Raw genomic sequence first — 12,639 nt, forward strand, 5'->3', positions numbered from 1 at the left:
CAACCCTTTCAGTGAAGAAGTTCTTCCTAACATCTAACCTAAAACTCCCCTGGCTCAACTTAAGCCCATTCCCCCTCGTCCTGTCACCAGGCACGTGGGAGAACAGGCCAACCCCCACCTCGCTACAGCCTCCTTTGAGGTACCTAAAAAGAGCGATAAGGTCACCCCTGAGCCTCCTCTTCTCCAGGCTGAACAAGCCCAGCTCCCTCAGCCGCTCCTCGTAGGAATTAGTGCCCGGGACTTACAAGTCGAAACAAACAGGATCAATGAATGAATGGCTTTTAGTCTGAATTTTTGGTGTGTTGTCTTCAAATCAGAATGGGTCACCTGATAGAGCATAATGAATTCTTTGAGTCTTTCTGATGCAAAGGGATTTAGATACTTGAACCCTCAGCCTAGCTTGTTACTAGGGGATCCTGAGGTCTGCCCATGGATACAGCATTCCTGCTGATGGCAGTGGCACTCCCCACCTGGCAGTGATGCAAAAGCTGAAGCATTAGCAGGTTGCTGCTATTCTTCCTTCATTACTCTTCCTTCATAACTGGAAAATTTCCCCAATAAAGATGTTTTTTGGAAAAAAAAAAAAAAAAAAAAAAAGCTTCTCTCTTGAAACTTTGAATATAAACTGCTCTCTGGGAAGTTGCACCCTGTTCTTCAGGCACATGTGTGGTCACAGTTCTGGCATTGGGGAGAGAATAGAGAAAAACAAAACATTTGAACAGTGAGGAACAACTTTGTCTGTACTCCAGTTTTAGCTCTTCATGAGCTCTGAAGTTGAATGTTACTCATTGTACTTGCTCATCTGATTGTCTTCTCAGGACCCTTTCCTCCCTGCTCTTGTACCTGTATGGTACATTTTTTTCACATTGCACACCATCAGCACTGTCACTGGACTTGTACCTACAGCACTGGCTTGGTCTTTAATCCCCTTCAGTGGATGTGCAGGGCTTTGAGGTGCTGCTTCAGGTAAAGCCCCAGGCTAAAAGAAGTCCTACAAGAAATCGTGTCCTGCTCCATGTCTTGACCTGCCATCTTCCTCTTAGCAAGTGCCCTCGTGTGTGTGCATGGCCCTTTGGCCACTTGCTGTAGCACAGATGTATGCACATGTCCTCTCCAAACCAGCCCTCGGCATACTGCTTGACTCCACAACAAGAGTCACAGCTATCTGGGAAAAGACAGGTGAGGAAAAATGGGATCCTTCAGCCAAATAGAACTGGCATTAAGATAAATGTTTTCTAAGTTGCCAAGAGTTTTACACACAAGGGAGGCTATACAAAATTCAAAGCTGTATTTTGACTGTTTGGCAGTATCTCTTTAACTAGTAACATCTCCTCTTCTCAAATTTTGCCTGTGGCAGTCAATAAAACAAATTGAGGCTAATTGAATAGGAGCCATATGTGTGATAATTAATTGGGAGTGCATTCTGATTCAGTGCTCTGTAGTTCCCTGCCGAGCTAAAGATGCATTCACAACTCCAGTTCACTGAATCACTCTAAGAGGACAGAATAAAGACAGAAGGGAGGCATCAGAGAGAGAATGCATGCTGAGGCCATGCAGGAACGCAAGCAGAGATCAAAACCACAAGCAGGATAAATGAAAAGGGAAAGGGATGGGCAAAGAAGCAAAATGCGTGCAGCAGAGAGGATAGCGCAACAGACATTCATAATCACGAAGTCAGACCTATAGAGAAAAAAAAAAATCATTAGAACAATAGAAGAAGACTTTGAGAGATATTTGGAAAGGAAAGCAGGAACAAGGCAGAAGAGAATAGACTCATAAATCAGAAATAGGAAGCAAGTAATATTTTAAGGGCTTGTATGGATATACAGTGACACTACATTTTTATAAGCTATTCTTCTAATGCTTAGCTTCCAAATTATGTAAATCCAATGAGAATAAATGAACTCATGAAATTTCTGTCATGTTGAGTATTGGAAACCTATTGAAATGTGTTTACTGAATTTCAATAAGAATAAGTGTTCTCAGAAAGTGTTCATCCTATTCACTTGGATAATGCAGATTGCCTCCTGTTTTAGATTTAACTGAATAAAATGTTTAGGGGCAAGCTGAAGTTAGGAGCAGTAAACTCATACCTTTCTTTCAAGAAGATGCTTATTCAACGAGCTTCTGTCAAGATGGAAAGATGGGAAAAGCTGAGATCCCAGAGAAGATGTTCAGCAGGAGTGTAACCATTGAAACTGAGGTGATGTGCAAGTTGTGTACAGATTGCAGCAGGGAAATGCTACGGCTTGCTCAAGTCCTGGTTGTGCCCTGATATGCAAGGGTATATACTAGACCCAAAATGCCTGAGGGCTTAGAAGAGCAAAATGTAAAATCTCTCTCACTTGGCTCTGAGATTATGCAAAATGCAGAATTATACCACATTGCCACTGAGAATTGTCCCTGAAGCTTTGTGTGAATTGGCAATAGGTAAATATTGGATGAGTGCTGGAGAAATACTTTTTCTATCCTTTGGCTACCAGAGTTTGCTCTCAGAACACCACCTAGTTCAACCACGTGTTGGAGATTTTTTCAGTCTGAAAAGCTGTAGGGACTGCCATAATGACTGCTGGAAGTGATCAACATTCTCCGCAGTCCGTGGAATTAGTGTGTATATATATATATGAAAGAAATTAAGTAGCAAGGTAGACAGCTAAGATGAAAAAGGGTATTGGTGACATTTTGGTAAAGCATTTGTGAATATTTTGAAGTACACAGATACTCAAATAGCTAGCTTACAAATAAGAGGTGAGTTTCCCTGCTAAACCTTTGAATGTCAGAGCATTTAGGTGGGCTGTTTAAATTCATGTTTGGCCATTGAGCTTTTGATCTCAGATGCACATCTCTCACTTGCATTCCTTTTGGTGCAGAATGACACAAGCCTTGTTTGCAGGAACAGCAGGCTGCAGAATAGGCTAAGGTCTTAAACAGTCTCAGAAATAGTTTCTCAGAAAATGACCACAAACCAAACCATAACAAAAAACCTACAACCATGAATCTCTCAGAATGAATTATAAAAGTCTTTTAAGAAAGCAAAGGAAGGAAGCACAACAGGAAACATGATAGATAATAAAATGTCCCCACGTTTTAAAAGGAACCTTCAGCAGGACAGTCTTTAACAAGTTTTTTACATCTTAGCCTTCCCCCAGTTTCCTAGCATGCAATCAAAGCCACTTTTTATTTTGCTAGACAAAACACTGGGGGAGGGAGGGAAGGAAGGGAGGAAGAAAGCATGAAGAATAAAATTTAGAGTGAGTGATCAGGAAGGAGAAATTGTTCCATTTTTGAAAGATCTTTCCTTATTAACATGAATTAAACCTAGGGCATGTCTTCCATGCAACTGCCCAGAAAACCTGGCCATGGTTATGCACGAAGGGGCTGTCAGCCTTTGCTGTTATAATCGTGCTGAAAACGTTCTGCCTTTTAGATGAAATTGATTTAAAACTACTTGGGCATCCTCACACGTCCAATTAGTACCATCATTTTTGCCTCTGGTGTCCTTCAAATATTCATGGATGCTTGCTTATTCTGCTATTTCCTTGTTCACCCCCCCACCCCTAGCTATCTTAGCCTACTACTACTGTGTTTTTAATGTTAAGCCTTCCGTTTATAGTGCCAGCAGCATAAGACATTCAAATGGAAATGCTGAGGATTTTTTCCAGACTCCATGAATAGTCATAGGGCTGCAGCATAGTAATGTTCCTCCCTGTTAGACTTGTCTGTTAGATGTCATGGAAAGATGGATTAAAATTCATTGGACACAGACAGACGAAGAACTTTGGATCTACCCTAGAAATGCATCTCGTGCATCCCCCAGAGGGACTGCTTTTCTTTGTTTTGTTCTCTTTCATAGCAGAGATCCACTCCTTCACAGCAGGAATTCTAGAAATCTTGACTTTGTGTTTGGGGCAAAATCCAGCAACATCAAGGCAGATTGTGTTCATTTATGTTCATCTTCTGGAAATAAGCACTGCAATGATCTTTTTTTTTTCCCTTAGTTTGCCTAATTCTCACCATCTGTGGTATGTTCCCAGGCTGCCTGAATCCACCTCAGACTCTTTTCTACCTTTCTAAGGAATTTCGGAGAGCAAAGCTGAAGAAGACAGTCTTTCCAGGTTGAAAAACGAGGTAGAATTTTTGGACAAGGAAAGTATAGGAAGTGACTTCATCTTTTTGCAAAGGAAGCAATAGTTATAATGACACAAACAGTGGTACACAAGGCAGTAGATTATCTCACTGTCCATATAGATGCTAGATTAAAAGAGCATGAGCCAGTTCCTGAAATATCTAAGAAGGACGTTGACTTGAAAATTGAAGATGTTCAAAGACAATCACTTGCTCTCAGGGGCAAGTGCCCAAGGACCTGTGCTTGGTTTGCATAGAATAATGCAGTTCAGGAAGAAATCCAATTACTGAGCTAATTATCACCTTGGATGAGTGGTAACAACCAGATTTCAAGCCAGAAGCCACTGGAGGCAAGCCCAAATCACCCACTTGTCCCAGAAGTTCGCTTTAGGGGGTCCTAGCTGACAGCAAAAAGCCCAGGAGTAAAGGTGTAGCAGTTGGAGCATCAGGAACAGTGTATTAGAGTTTAATGCTATGCAAATTCCCGTTGGCTTCAAGAAGGTGCAAACATAGCTTTGGTTACTAATGACTGTGGAAGATTTTTATCTGATTTTTACCTAGGTGTATTACCTGACTGAATTTATTGAAGTAAACTGAATTTCAGGACAAAAGTAGTTCACCATTTGCTTTTCCAACTGTACACATTGCCTTTGGTCTTCATAAAAATTTAAAACTATGCTTCAAAATATCAGTATAAAGCTTTGAGTTTCTCTAGTACTATCCAAAATGGTGAATCCTTTCTTATCTTGTGTCCCGAGGCCCATGTTTTCCCTCCTCAAGAAATCAATACTGTGCTTGGAATTGGGGGGAAAAGCCACAACAGAGCCTGGTTTCGTTTGGTTTGGGAGAACTGCGCTGCTTCCTTCCCTTCTTCCTATTCAGGCTGCATTATCTCTCACAGAAAGACCTGAAGCACTCGCAATTTCCCTGATTGTTTCACATATCTCTCTTAAAAGGAGAAAAAGGGAAAGAAATGGAGCAGAGCTACATACTGGGTGAAAGGACTCCTGCTAATATAGAATGGAATTTTCTGAAACATTACTTGATTTGTGTTGGTTTCAGTATGCTTCAAGAACATAAATTCTTTACGGCTTGATAGAAATTTGGAGTGAAGAATAGTATTGACTTGTACCCCATTCTGCCACACTGATTTCAGAGAGACTGAAAGTTAAAAAAGAGCCTCATAACCTTAAAACATACGCGGTTCTGAAATCAGGAGCGTTTCTCTGCTGAGAATAGAAAATTGATTCAATTCTGTAACCTAATCTTTATGCTTACTCTTGCATATGTTGCATTTGCAGGTGGATGTATGTTAGGGTAGAGGAATTCTGACAACCTTTTTGAAATATAATCGTTCTTTATGTTCCAAATTGCTCAGAAGGCCCCCCAGCGTTACCGTTCTCTGTTGCATAGGAAATGAAAATTGCCGTTACAATAAGCTCAGCCAACCAGAGGCAGGAAGATAAATAATACATCAAATAAAATGTTAATGTATGTAGATAATGTACTAATATTAATTACAAATAAGTCTAATTAACACTCATATTCTCACCAACTGTATTTCTTGCACAGTTAAGAACATGCTTTTTTTAAAAGCAAAAATCAGTAGGGAGGGAAGTACAGCAGTTCTGTTCCTCTTTTCTGTACTACACGAAAGCCTGTGTGTAGTTTTTCTTGTCAGTGAGTTTTCCAGAGCTCTTGGGAACGGGGTGGGTGGGCTGCAGAAGCTGGATGAAAGGACTTTCTGACATTAGGGACATCGGTGGCATCCTTCTCCCCAGGCAGCTTCAGCGTGAGTTTATAGCTTCAGCTCAGAATCTTCCAGCCCTTTAAGTAACTTGTATATAGAAAATGTACATGAAATCTTAAAGCAGCATTACCAGACTTGTATTTCAGGAAAATAAAGTACGTTTACTGTAGCATTCATGTTAGCTGAGGCTTTCACTTGTACCCTGAAGGCTTGGGAGATGCTTTGGACTCGTGGTGCTGAGTATCCCTAGCCACCACAGCAACCCCTGTTGGACACATTTTCCCCACAGTGGTTTACTTGTTCCTTATCTGTGGACTTTGTAAATATCTTTTTTTGCAGGTAGGTATAAAATCTCAATCCAGTCTACCTTACAGTTTCCCTCCTTTCTGTGACCATTTTTCCCATGTACTTTATATTCTACTGGTAGAGTGAAAACTCTGAGTAGGGACTGTGCCATTCCTAAGGGAGACAGAGTTCCCTGTGTATGGACTGAAGCATAGGATTCACTCATTTTTAAGAGACAAGAATGGCCAAGGACTTTGTCATTGCTGTCTAGGTAAATTTGAAGCTAATTGTGTTTTTGTTTTTGTTTTTTTTTTCCTTCTGTAGATGTTATACACCCACAGCAACACTTTCACACAAACAAAACCCTTTATGTTGAGCTATTGCCCTTCAGGCTTAGAAGGGAAGAGAGACTGATTTAGTGTTCTTCCTATTCAGTGTTGTGTTGGCACCTGGCTGATGTGTTTCTGGAGTCACTGTATAGGCACACTTGGAATAGACTGAGGACCAGGTTAGGAGTATGAATTGCATAATGGTATAGAATGTAAAGATATGTTTAAAATAAAATAAAAACATGTATTTGGGAAGAACTGACTGTACAACGTGTCTTTGTTTCCAGCACTAAAAGGTCGGACCATTCCAACACAAGACTGGCAATTCAGATCGAAAAGGATGCAGGTATGGCCTGGGAGTTTGGGTCATTTGTTTTGCTTGATTTGTAAAACACGATGTATTCACTCCAATAAGACTTAAGCTGAAAAGTTAAAGAGATGCAAAGGGTTTAAATGTTGTGTGAACAAACCGGAACATTTTAAATGTAATAGAGTGCCTCTTTAAGTCGTGTGCCTTGATAAGTAAATTTGCTCTTCAGTTACATGAAGCTGATTAGATAGGTACTGGCATGCAAATCATATGGTTAGAAACAGCCTTTTTCCTTATGTGGAGCACACAGCAGACATCCTAGCTAGACTTAAAGGTTAGCTGTGGTCAGGAAAACATTTTGGAAAAAAGCAGCAGATTAACAGCACCCCTACCACTAAGCAGTTTGGGTAGACAGGTATCTCCTGTTCACTGGGGAGAAGCCTTTCTGGTGTGTGGGAAAGGAAGAGAGGGAGAAATCAGAAGGGTTTAAAAAAAACAACAAGTGAGTAGGCCTCTCCTCCATGTAATGGTTCATTAAGTGAGCTCTGATCCATGGCAATCCAAAACACCTTCCTGCATTGCACCATGCAATTCCTGTGAGACTGGGGAATGAGAGAGTTTTTTGACCAGTCAGTGCACACGCGTTGATACCTGAGCTGATGCTCTCCAGCACCTGGCAGGTCAGGGTCCTTTCCAGCAGAATCTGACACCCAGATTTTCTGCCAAATCCTGGTCCCACTGAGAGAGGCCAGGATTTCATAAGGGGGGTTCTTCCTCTTTCATGTTCTGCAGCTGATTTTATATTTCCACTGAGTTGTCAGAGGCTTGTACTGTGGAGATATTTACCTTGTAATTATTGTTGTCACATTTTTAACCTCCCTTTTTATGCTTATCCATTAGATCAACAGCATGTACAAATACACATCTTCAGGTGTAATCCAGGGTGTCCAAGAGGGCAAGAGAAGTGTTAGCAGTTCAAGGCATATATAATGCTTTTTCATTATGTATCATTTCAAGGCGAAGTGTTAAGATGTTTCTCGAGGTCATTCTGTCATCTGATAGCCATAATCTCTATTATATATGCTAATTATATATGTTAATTGTATTTTTCAAAGCATAGCTCAAGCAACGTGTTCTTTTTGTGTGTGCTTTAAAAAATATTTTTTGACAAACATACTACAGAAGTTACAGAGCTGAGTGTATCTGTATGGACATACACACCTGTGTATCCATGCATTTGGGGCTACATGCATAATGGCCATGGTGATGAAGATGCACCTACATTTAAAAAGTATTAGAGGTGAGCCACTGATGCCTTATAGAAAAAAAGATATATTTCTCACCTCAAGCGTATATATTATGTGAAATAGTACAAGCACAAACCAATACCACATTGGATTAGGTGGCACTATGTTAGCATTTGTGAAAGGTTTATTCCCTTTCTCTAATTATCATCGTAGAGTGCTAATTTTAATACAGATAAATGCCATAGACCTCTGAGATTGGACTTTTAGACTGTGACATGTTCTTACCTAGACAGTTGGCCAAAGCAATGTATAACTGGAGAGCTGATGCTATTTTTAAAGAGAGTAGTAGCAATTCTCATGTTGAATAAAGTGAGTTTCATTCTTTTTCAATATAATAAATGTGTGGGTTTTTTTAAGATATGTGCCACCATCTTAAATACTCAAAAGACACTTCATGGCTAATGAAAAATTCCTGGAGGACTAAAAGAAGTAACTCCCAGTAAATTAATGGAAAGTGTGTGACAAGTTCTTTAGTCAGTAAAAATCTCAGAAATTTAAATGTCTTAGATATTTACATTTAAGCTTATGTTCTGAAATAATATGATTTCTGGTTACTTAAAATAAAGAACATAAGTTAATAGTTATTAACTTAGCTTAGCAGAGTCTTTCAGGGGAGATGAAAAAACTTCTGCTGTTGTAAAACACGAAGGAGGTAATTTGGTTCAGTCTGAACTATGTCATCACTAGTTTGATGTTCAAATTATTACATTCTTCATATTAACCAAAAGCTTCAGTCCTGATTCTCTAAAGGTCTAAAAAGCATCTAGGACATGCAGTCTGTATAAAGTATCATCAGAAAGATACCACCTAGCCAGCGGAAGGTGCTTTATGCAGAAATAAAAAAGAACGTAGGACTTTATGCAGAAGGGCTTAGTTAGTTAGTTTGTTTGCTTCATTAACAAATGTGTACTGCTCTGGTTACAGGGAATGATGACAATAATCTCAACTCCATTTTTTATGAGCATTTGACAAGATCCCTGCAGGAGTCTCTTTGTGGAGATTTGATTCTGGGCCGCTGGGGAAACTACAGCACAGGAGACTGTTTTATTCTGGCATCAGATTATTTAAATGCCTTTGTGCACTTGATTGAAATTGGAAATGGCCTGGTCACCTTTCAGCTTAGAGGGCTGGAATTTCGAGGTAAGGATCCCCGATGATGTAAATCACAACAAAAACTGTCTGCCTTTCTTAACCTGTCACAGCTCTGTAGTAGGACATAAGAGTTTAAGGATATTTTCTCTCTTTCTTTTTGTAGATATTTGTCTGTGTCTAAAAATACTATATTTCTTCCATCATTATTTGAATGACAGTGTTTTGAAACCTAGATATTAATAAATTTAGAGTCATGTTCTGAAGTATCATAAGATGTTCAGAAACATATTTCTTTAGTCACAGATCTTTTCGGTTACACTTAGTCATGTATTAAGATTATTTCTCTCCTTCCATAACCATGAAAACTGAAGTTTCTCTTTAATTGTTCAACTTCCACACAAACTGGTCTTCAAAAAAACCACCAAATAGTGTAATGACTCTTCTCATGGAAACTATCCCATGTGAGAGATCATGAGAGATGCTGGTGGTGAGATGGTCTCCATCACAGCGGACCATGCAGGGAGAAGCAAGTGAATCAGGGCTTCATTTCTCTTTTATTTAGGAAGATCTGACTTCAGCTGTTCAATATATTCCTCTGTCAGGGCACTCCTCTTCAGGAAAAGATGACTGCATTCCCCTTCCTAAATGTTGTGGTATTGGTGAGGTCAGTTGCTCATGGTATCATGCTCCTGTCCTTTATTCTGTTGTTCTGCATCAAGTAGGGAGTAAACCCACAAAGCTTTTAAACAGTTTTTAAATTCTCTGCATGCTATACACAGTGGCTGTGTCTGTTGCTTGGGTTTGTAACCTTTCAAAGATACCATTTTGCAATCGCAGATGCCAGGAGTTTTCAAATCCTGGAATAAACAGCTTCCCAGGCTCAAGGGCTGAGCATCTAATGGGCGACATGCAGAGGAGTGTATAATCAAGGCAACTTTTCAGCAAGGTTGAGTATGAGAAAACAGGAGACAGACTGGCTCTTTGAATGCACTTAGGTGTGGGAGGGAAATAGGAAATAACATGCGTGGGCTCAGGTCTTGACTCTGCGACAGACTCTCCGTAGGATGTTGAGCAGGTTGTGGTACATGCTTGATGCTCACTTTCCTTTCTGTATGCTGGGGAAGAAGATAAGAAAAGTTATGTGGAAAACAGTAAATACCTGAAAAATCTCAGTATTGTGGTAGCTGTTGGGATACTTACTCAGTACAGAGGCAAATTATAAGAAGAAAAAGTCACTAGAAAGGGAGATAAAGAATTTGGTTATCAGCCTAGTAATTTCTTGTTGTTCGTGATGATGGTGATGTATGTGTGTATCTGTGGCTTTCTTCAACTTCAAAGGCATCTGTGCAAGTATAATCTTCTTGTGCGCCCCCAGGGTACGCAGTGGTGCTCCTATGTTTGAGATAGGTACTGAGGTTAATACCTTATAAAAGCCACAGGTGGAGAGGGTTTTTTTTGGTAGTTTTGGAACTTGCTATTATTTCTTTCATGTCCAGGCCAGACAAATGCAAATCTGTGTTGCTCTACAAGAACAGTTAAATACTGTGGCAGTTCAAGTCTCTTAGTTGCAGTCCTGCTGATTTCACAGGCTGATAAATCTCTAAGATAATTGCTTTTTTTTTTTTTTTTTTCCTTCTTTTTTTGAAGACGGTTTTAGTGGATCTGTCATTTTGGTGCCTCTTAGGTTACTCAAAGTACAATTCTTTATGGAAGCTTTGTGAAGTTAGAAAATGTTTCATTCGTTTCTGCAGATCTGAAAATAAAAGTGACTTCCAAGATAGTCTAAAAAGTGATGTACCTTGGAAAATGTTGGCATTAAGTTTATTTTTGTTGGGATTTTGAGTAAACAGGACTTTGAATAAACAGGACCACGCACATTTCCTTTAAAATCCTGATTTCACCAAATTATCTTTGCTCATCATCCTTTTGTGTTAAAATAGTTCATTATAGGATTTGAAATAAATAAATCTCATGCTTAAATTGTAAGAGTTCATTCTTTGTGCAGTTGCCACCTCCTGCTGAGTCCTTCTCCCCCATGCAGTTTAAGAAAAGTAAATCTTGCAAATACAGATGACAAATATGAGAAGATGCTCAAACCACACTTTGGCTAGATAAAAAGCAGGCAGGCTTAATGAGCTGAAAGTTGAGTAGCGAGTAACTGCATAGGTGTGTTGCAAGGAGGACTTTGAGCCATCTTGGTTTATTACCAGCCAGGTGCCATTTTGTGTCTGAGTCTGAGAGCAAAGCTCCAAAATTGTAGTGTGCCACCTCTGTATTCCCTAAAATCGGTTTGTGCAAACAAATGGGTCTGTGAATTGGCATTTCCATGCTGATTGCCTAACACTGCTTGTCTTTTTGAGCAGATCTAACATGTCTGCTCTCTGCAGCAGGTCTTTAGATTCAGCTTGGGCTGAGCCTCTGCAGCCTGTCATGTGTCTCGAGTTGCCTTTTGGAGCCAGATGAGTTCTTCTCATCAATATTCCCCTCCCCAAGCTCTCTCATGTTCCTCGGGAGGGGGTTGGCAGCCTTTGAGGGAGTATTCTTACCGACCATTCAAAGGACCTCAATCCACAGGACCAGCAGAGCGGCAGCAAACATGAACCAGGAAAGCACAGACAAATTACTGAGGGGGGAAGAGGAGGAGAGGAGTGACAAAAATGGGAATGGAAATCTCACCTAGACTACGAGAAAAAAAGTATGATTATTTTTTGTCCTTGTGGATGTGATAGGTATGTGAAGGTTTCTCTATCTTTCAGAATATTTTCTCAAGATAGAGAAGGATACATTGGGAAGAGAAAGTTGGGTGTCTGAAGATTCAGATTACATTTTAAACAAAAAAAAAAACAAAAAACAAAAAACAAACAAACAAAAAAAAACACACTAATAGGATGGAATAATGGAATATACCTGAGGAGAGAACAGCTTGAACAAGTAGCATTGGACATGTAAGAGTAAACCCCTCAGGACCATGCAGAGTAGGTGCCAGAGAAACCACAAGAATTTCAAGGCTGTTTAAGCAGAAACAGATGAGCCCAGAGGGGAAGCAGGCACAAGCTGGATAAGATGGATCTGCCTGATGCAGACAGTAACAAATGTTTTGCAGACTCCAGACTGTGGGCAGGTAGTCTGCTGTGTGCCCCGTGGACGGGCTGAGGTGGTGTGTTGACACCAGGGTGCTGCTTTTGTCTCCAGCTAACCCGTGAGGGCTGCTTTGCTTTAGGTAAGTCATGCTGCAGGACCGTGTCCTTTATGTAACAGGTTACATCCTTGTGTCATCAAGAAACTGGGCTGCTCTAGTGGGGCCGTGAGTTACGTAGAGAAGACAGAGTCTGACTAAAAGGAGCCAGAAGGTCTGACCTGAAGGCAGAAGCCGTGTGACGGGACAAGTCAAGGGCTGCTCTCAGCTCTGTGAAAGCTGAAAGTGAGCAGGAAATCTTTCTT

At 40.3% G+C, this 12,639-nt stretch overlaps 1 protein-coding gene across 1 annotated transcript in view; it reads left to right on the forward strand.

Annotated features, from left to right (window-relative positions):
- The window catches only part of PCNX2 (pecanex 2), a gene marked incomplete at its 3' end in the record, with an annotated part of 153,254 nt that overhangs the window by 109,704 nt on the left and 30,911 nt on the right, over positions 1-12,639 (forward strand). Inside the window, exons 24-25 of the mRNA XM_084283877.1 lie at positions 6,777-6,835; positions 9,031-9,246. Of these exons, the coding sequence (XP_084140003.1) occupies positions 6,777-6,835; positions 9,031-9,246 (275 nt within the window). The remainder of the gene's footprint in view (positions 1-6,776; positions 6,836-9,030; positions 9,247-12,639) is intronic.

The sequence above is a fragment of the Netta rufina genome (assembly GCF_964035555.1).
Source record: "Netta rufina genome assembly, chromosome: 3".
Lineage (NCBI taxonomy): Eukaryota > Metazoa > Chordata > Aves > Anseriformes > Anatidae > Netta > Netta rufina.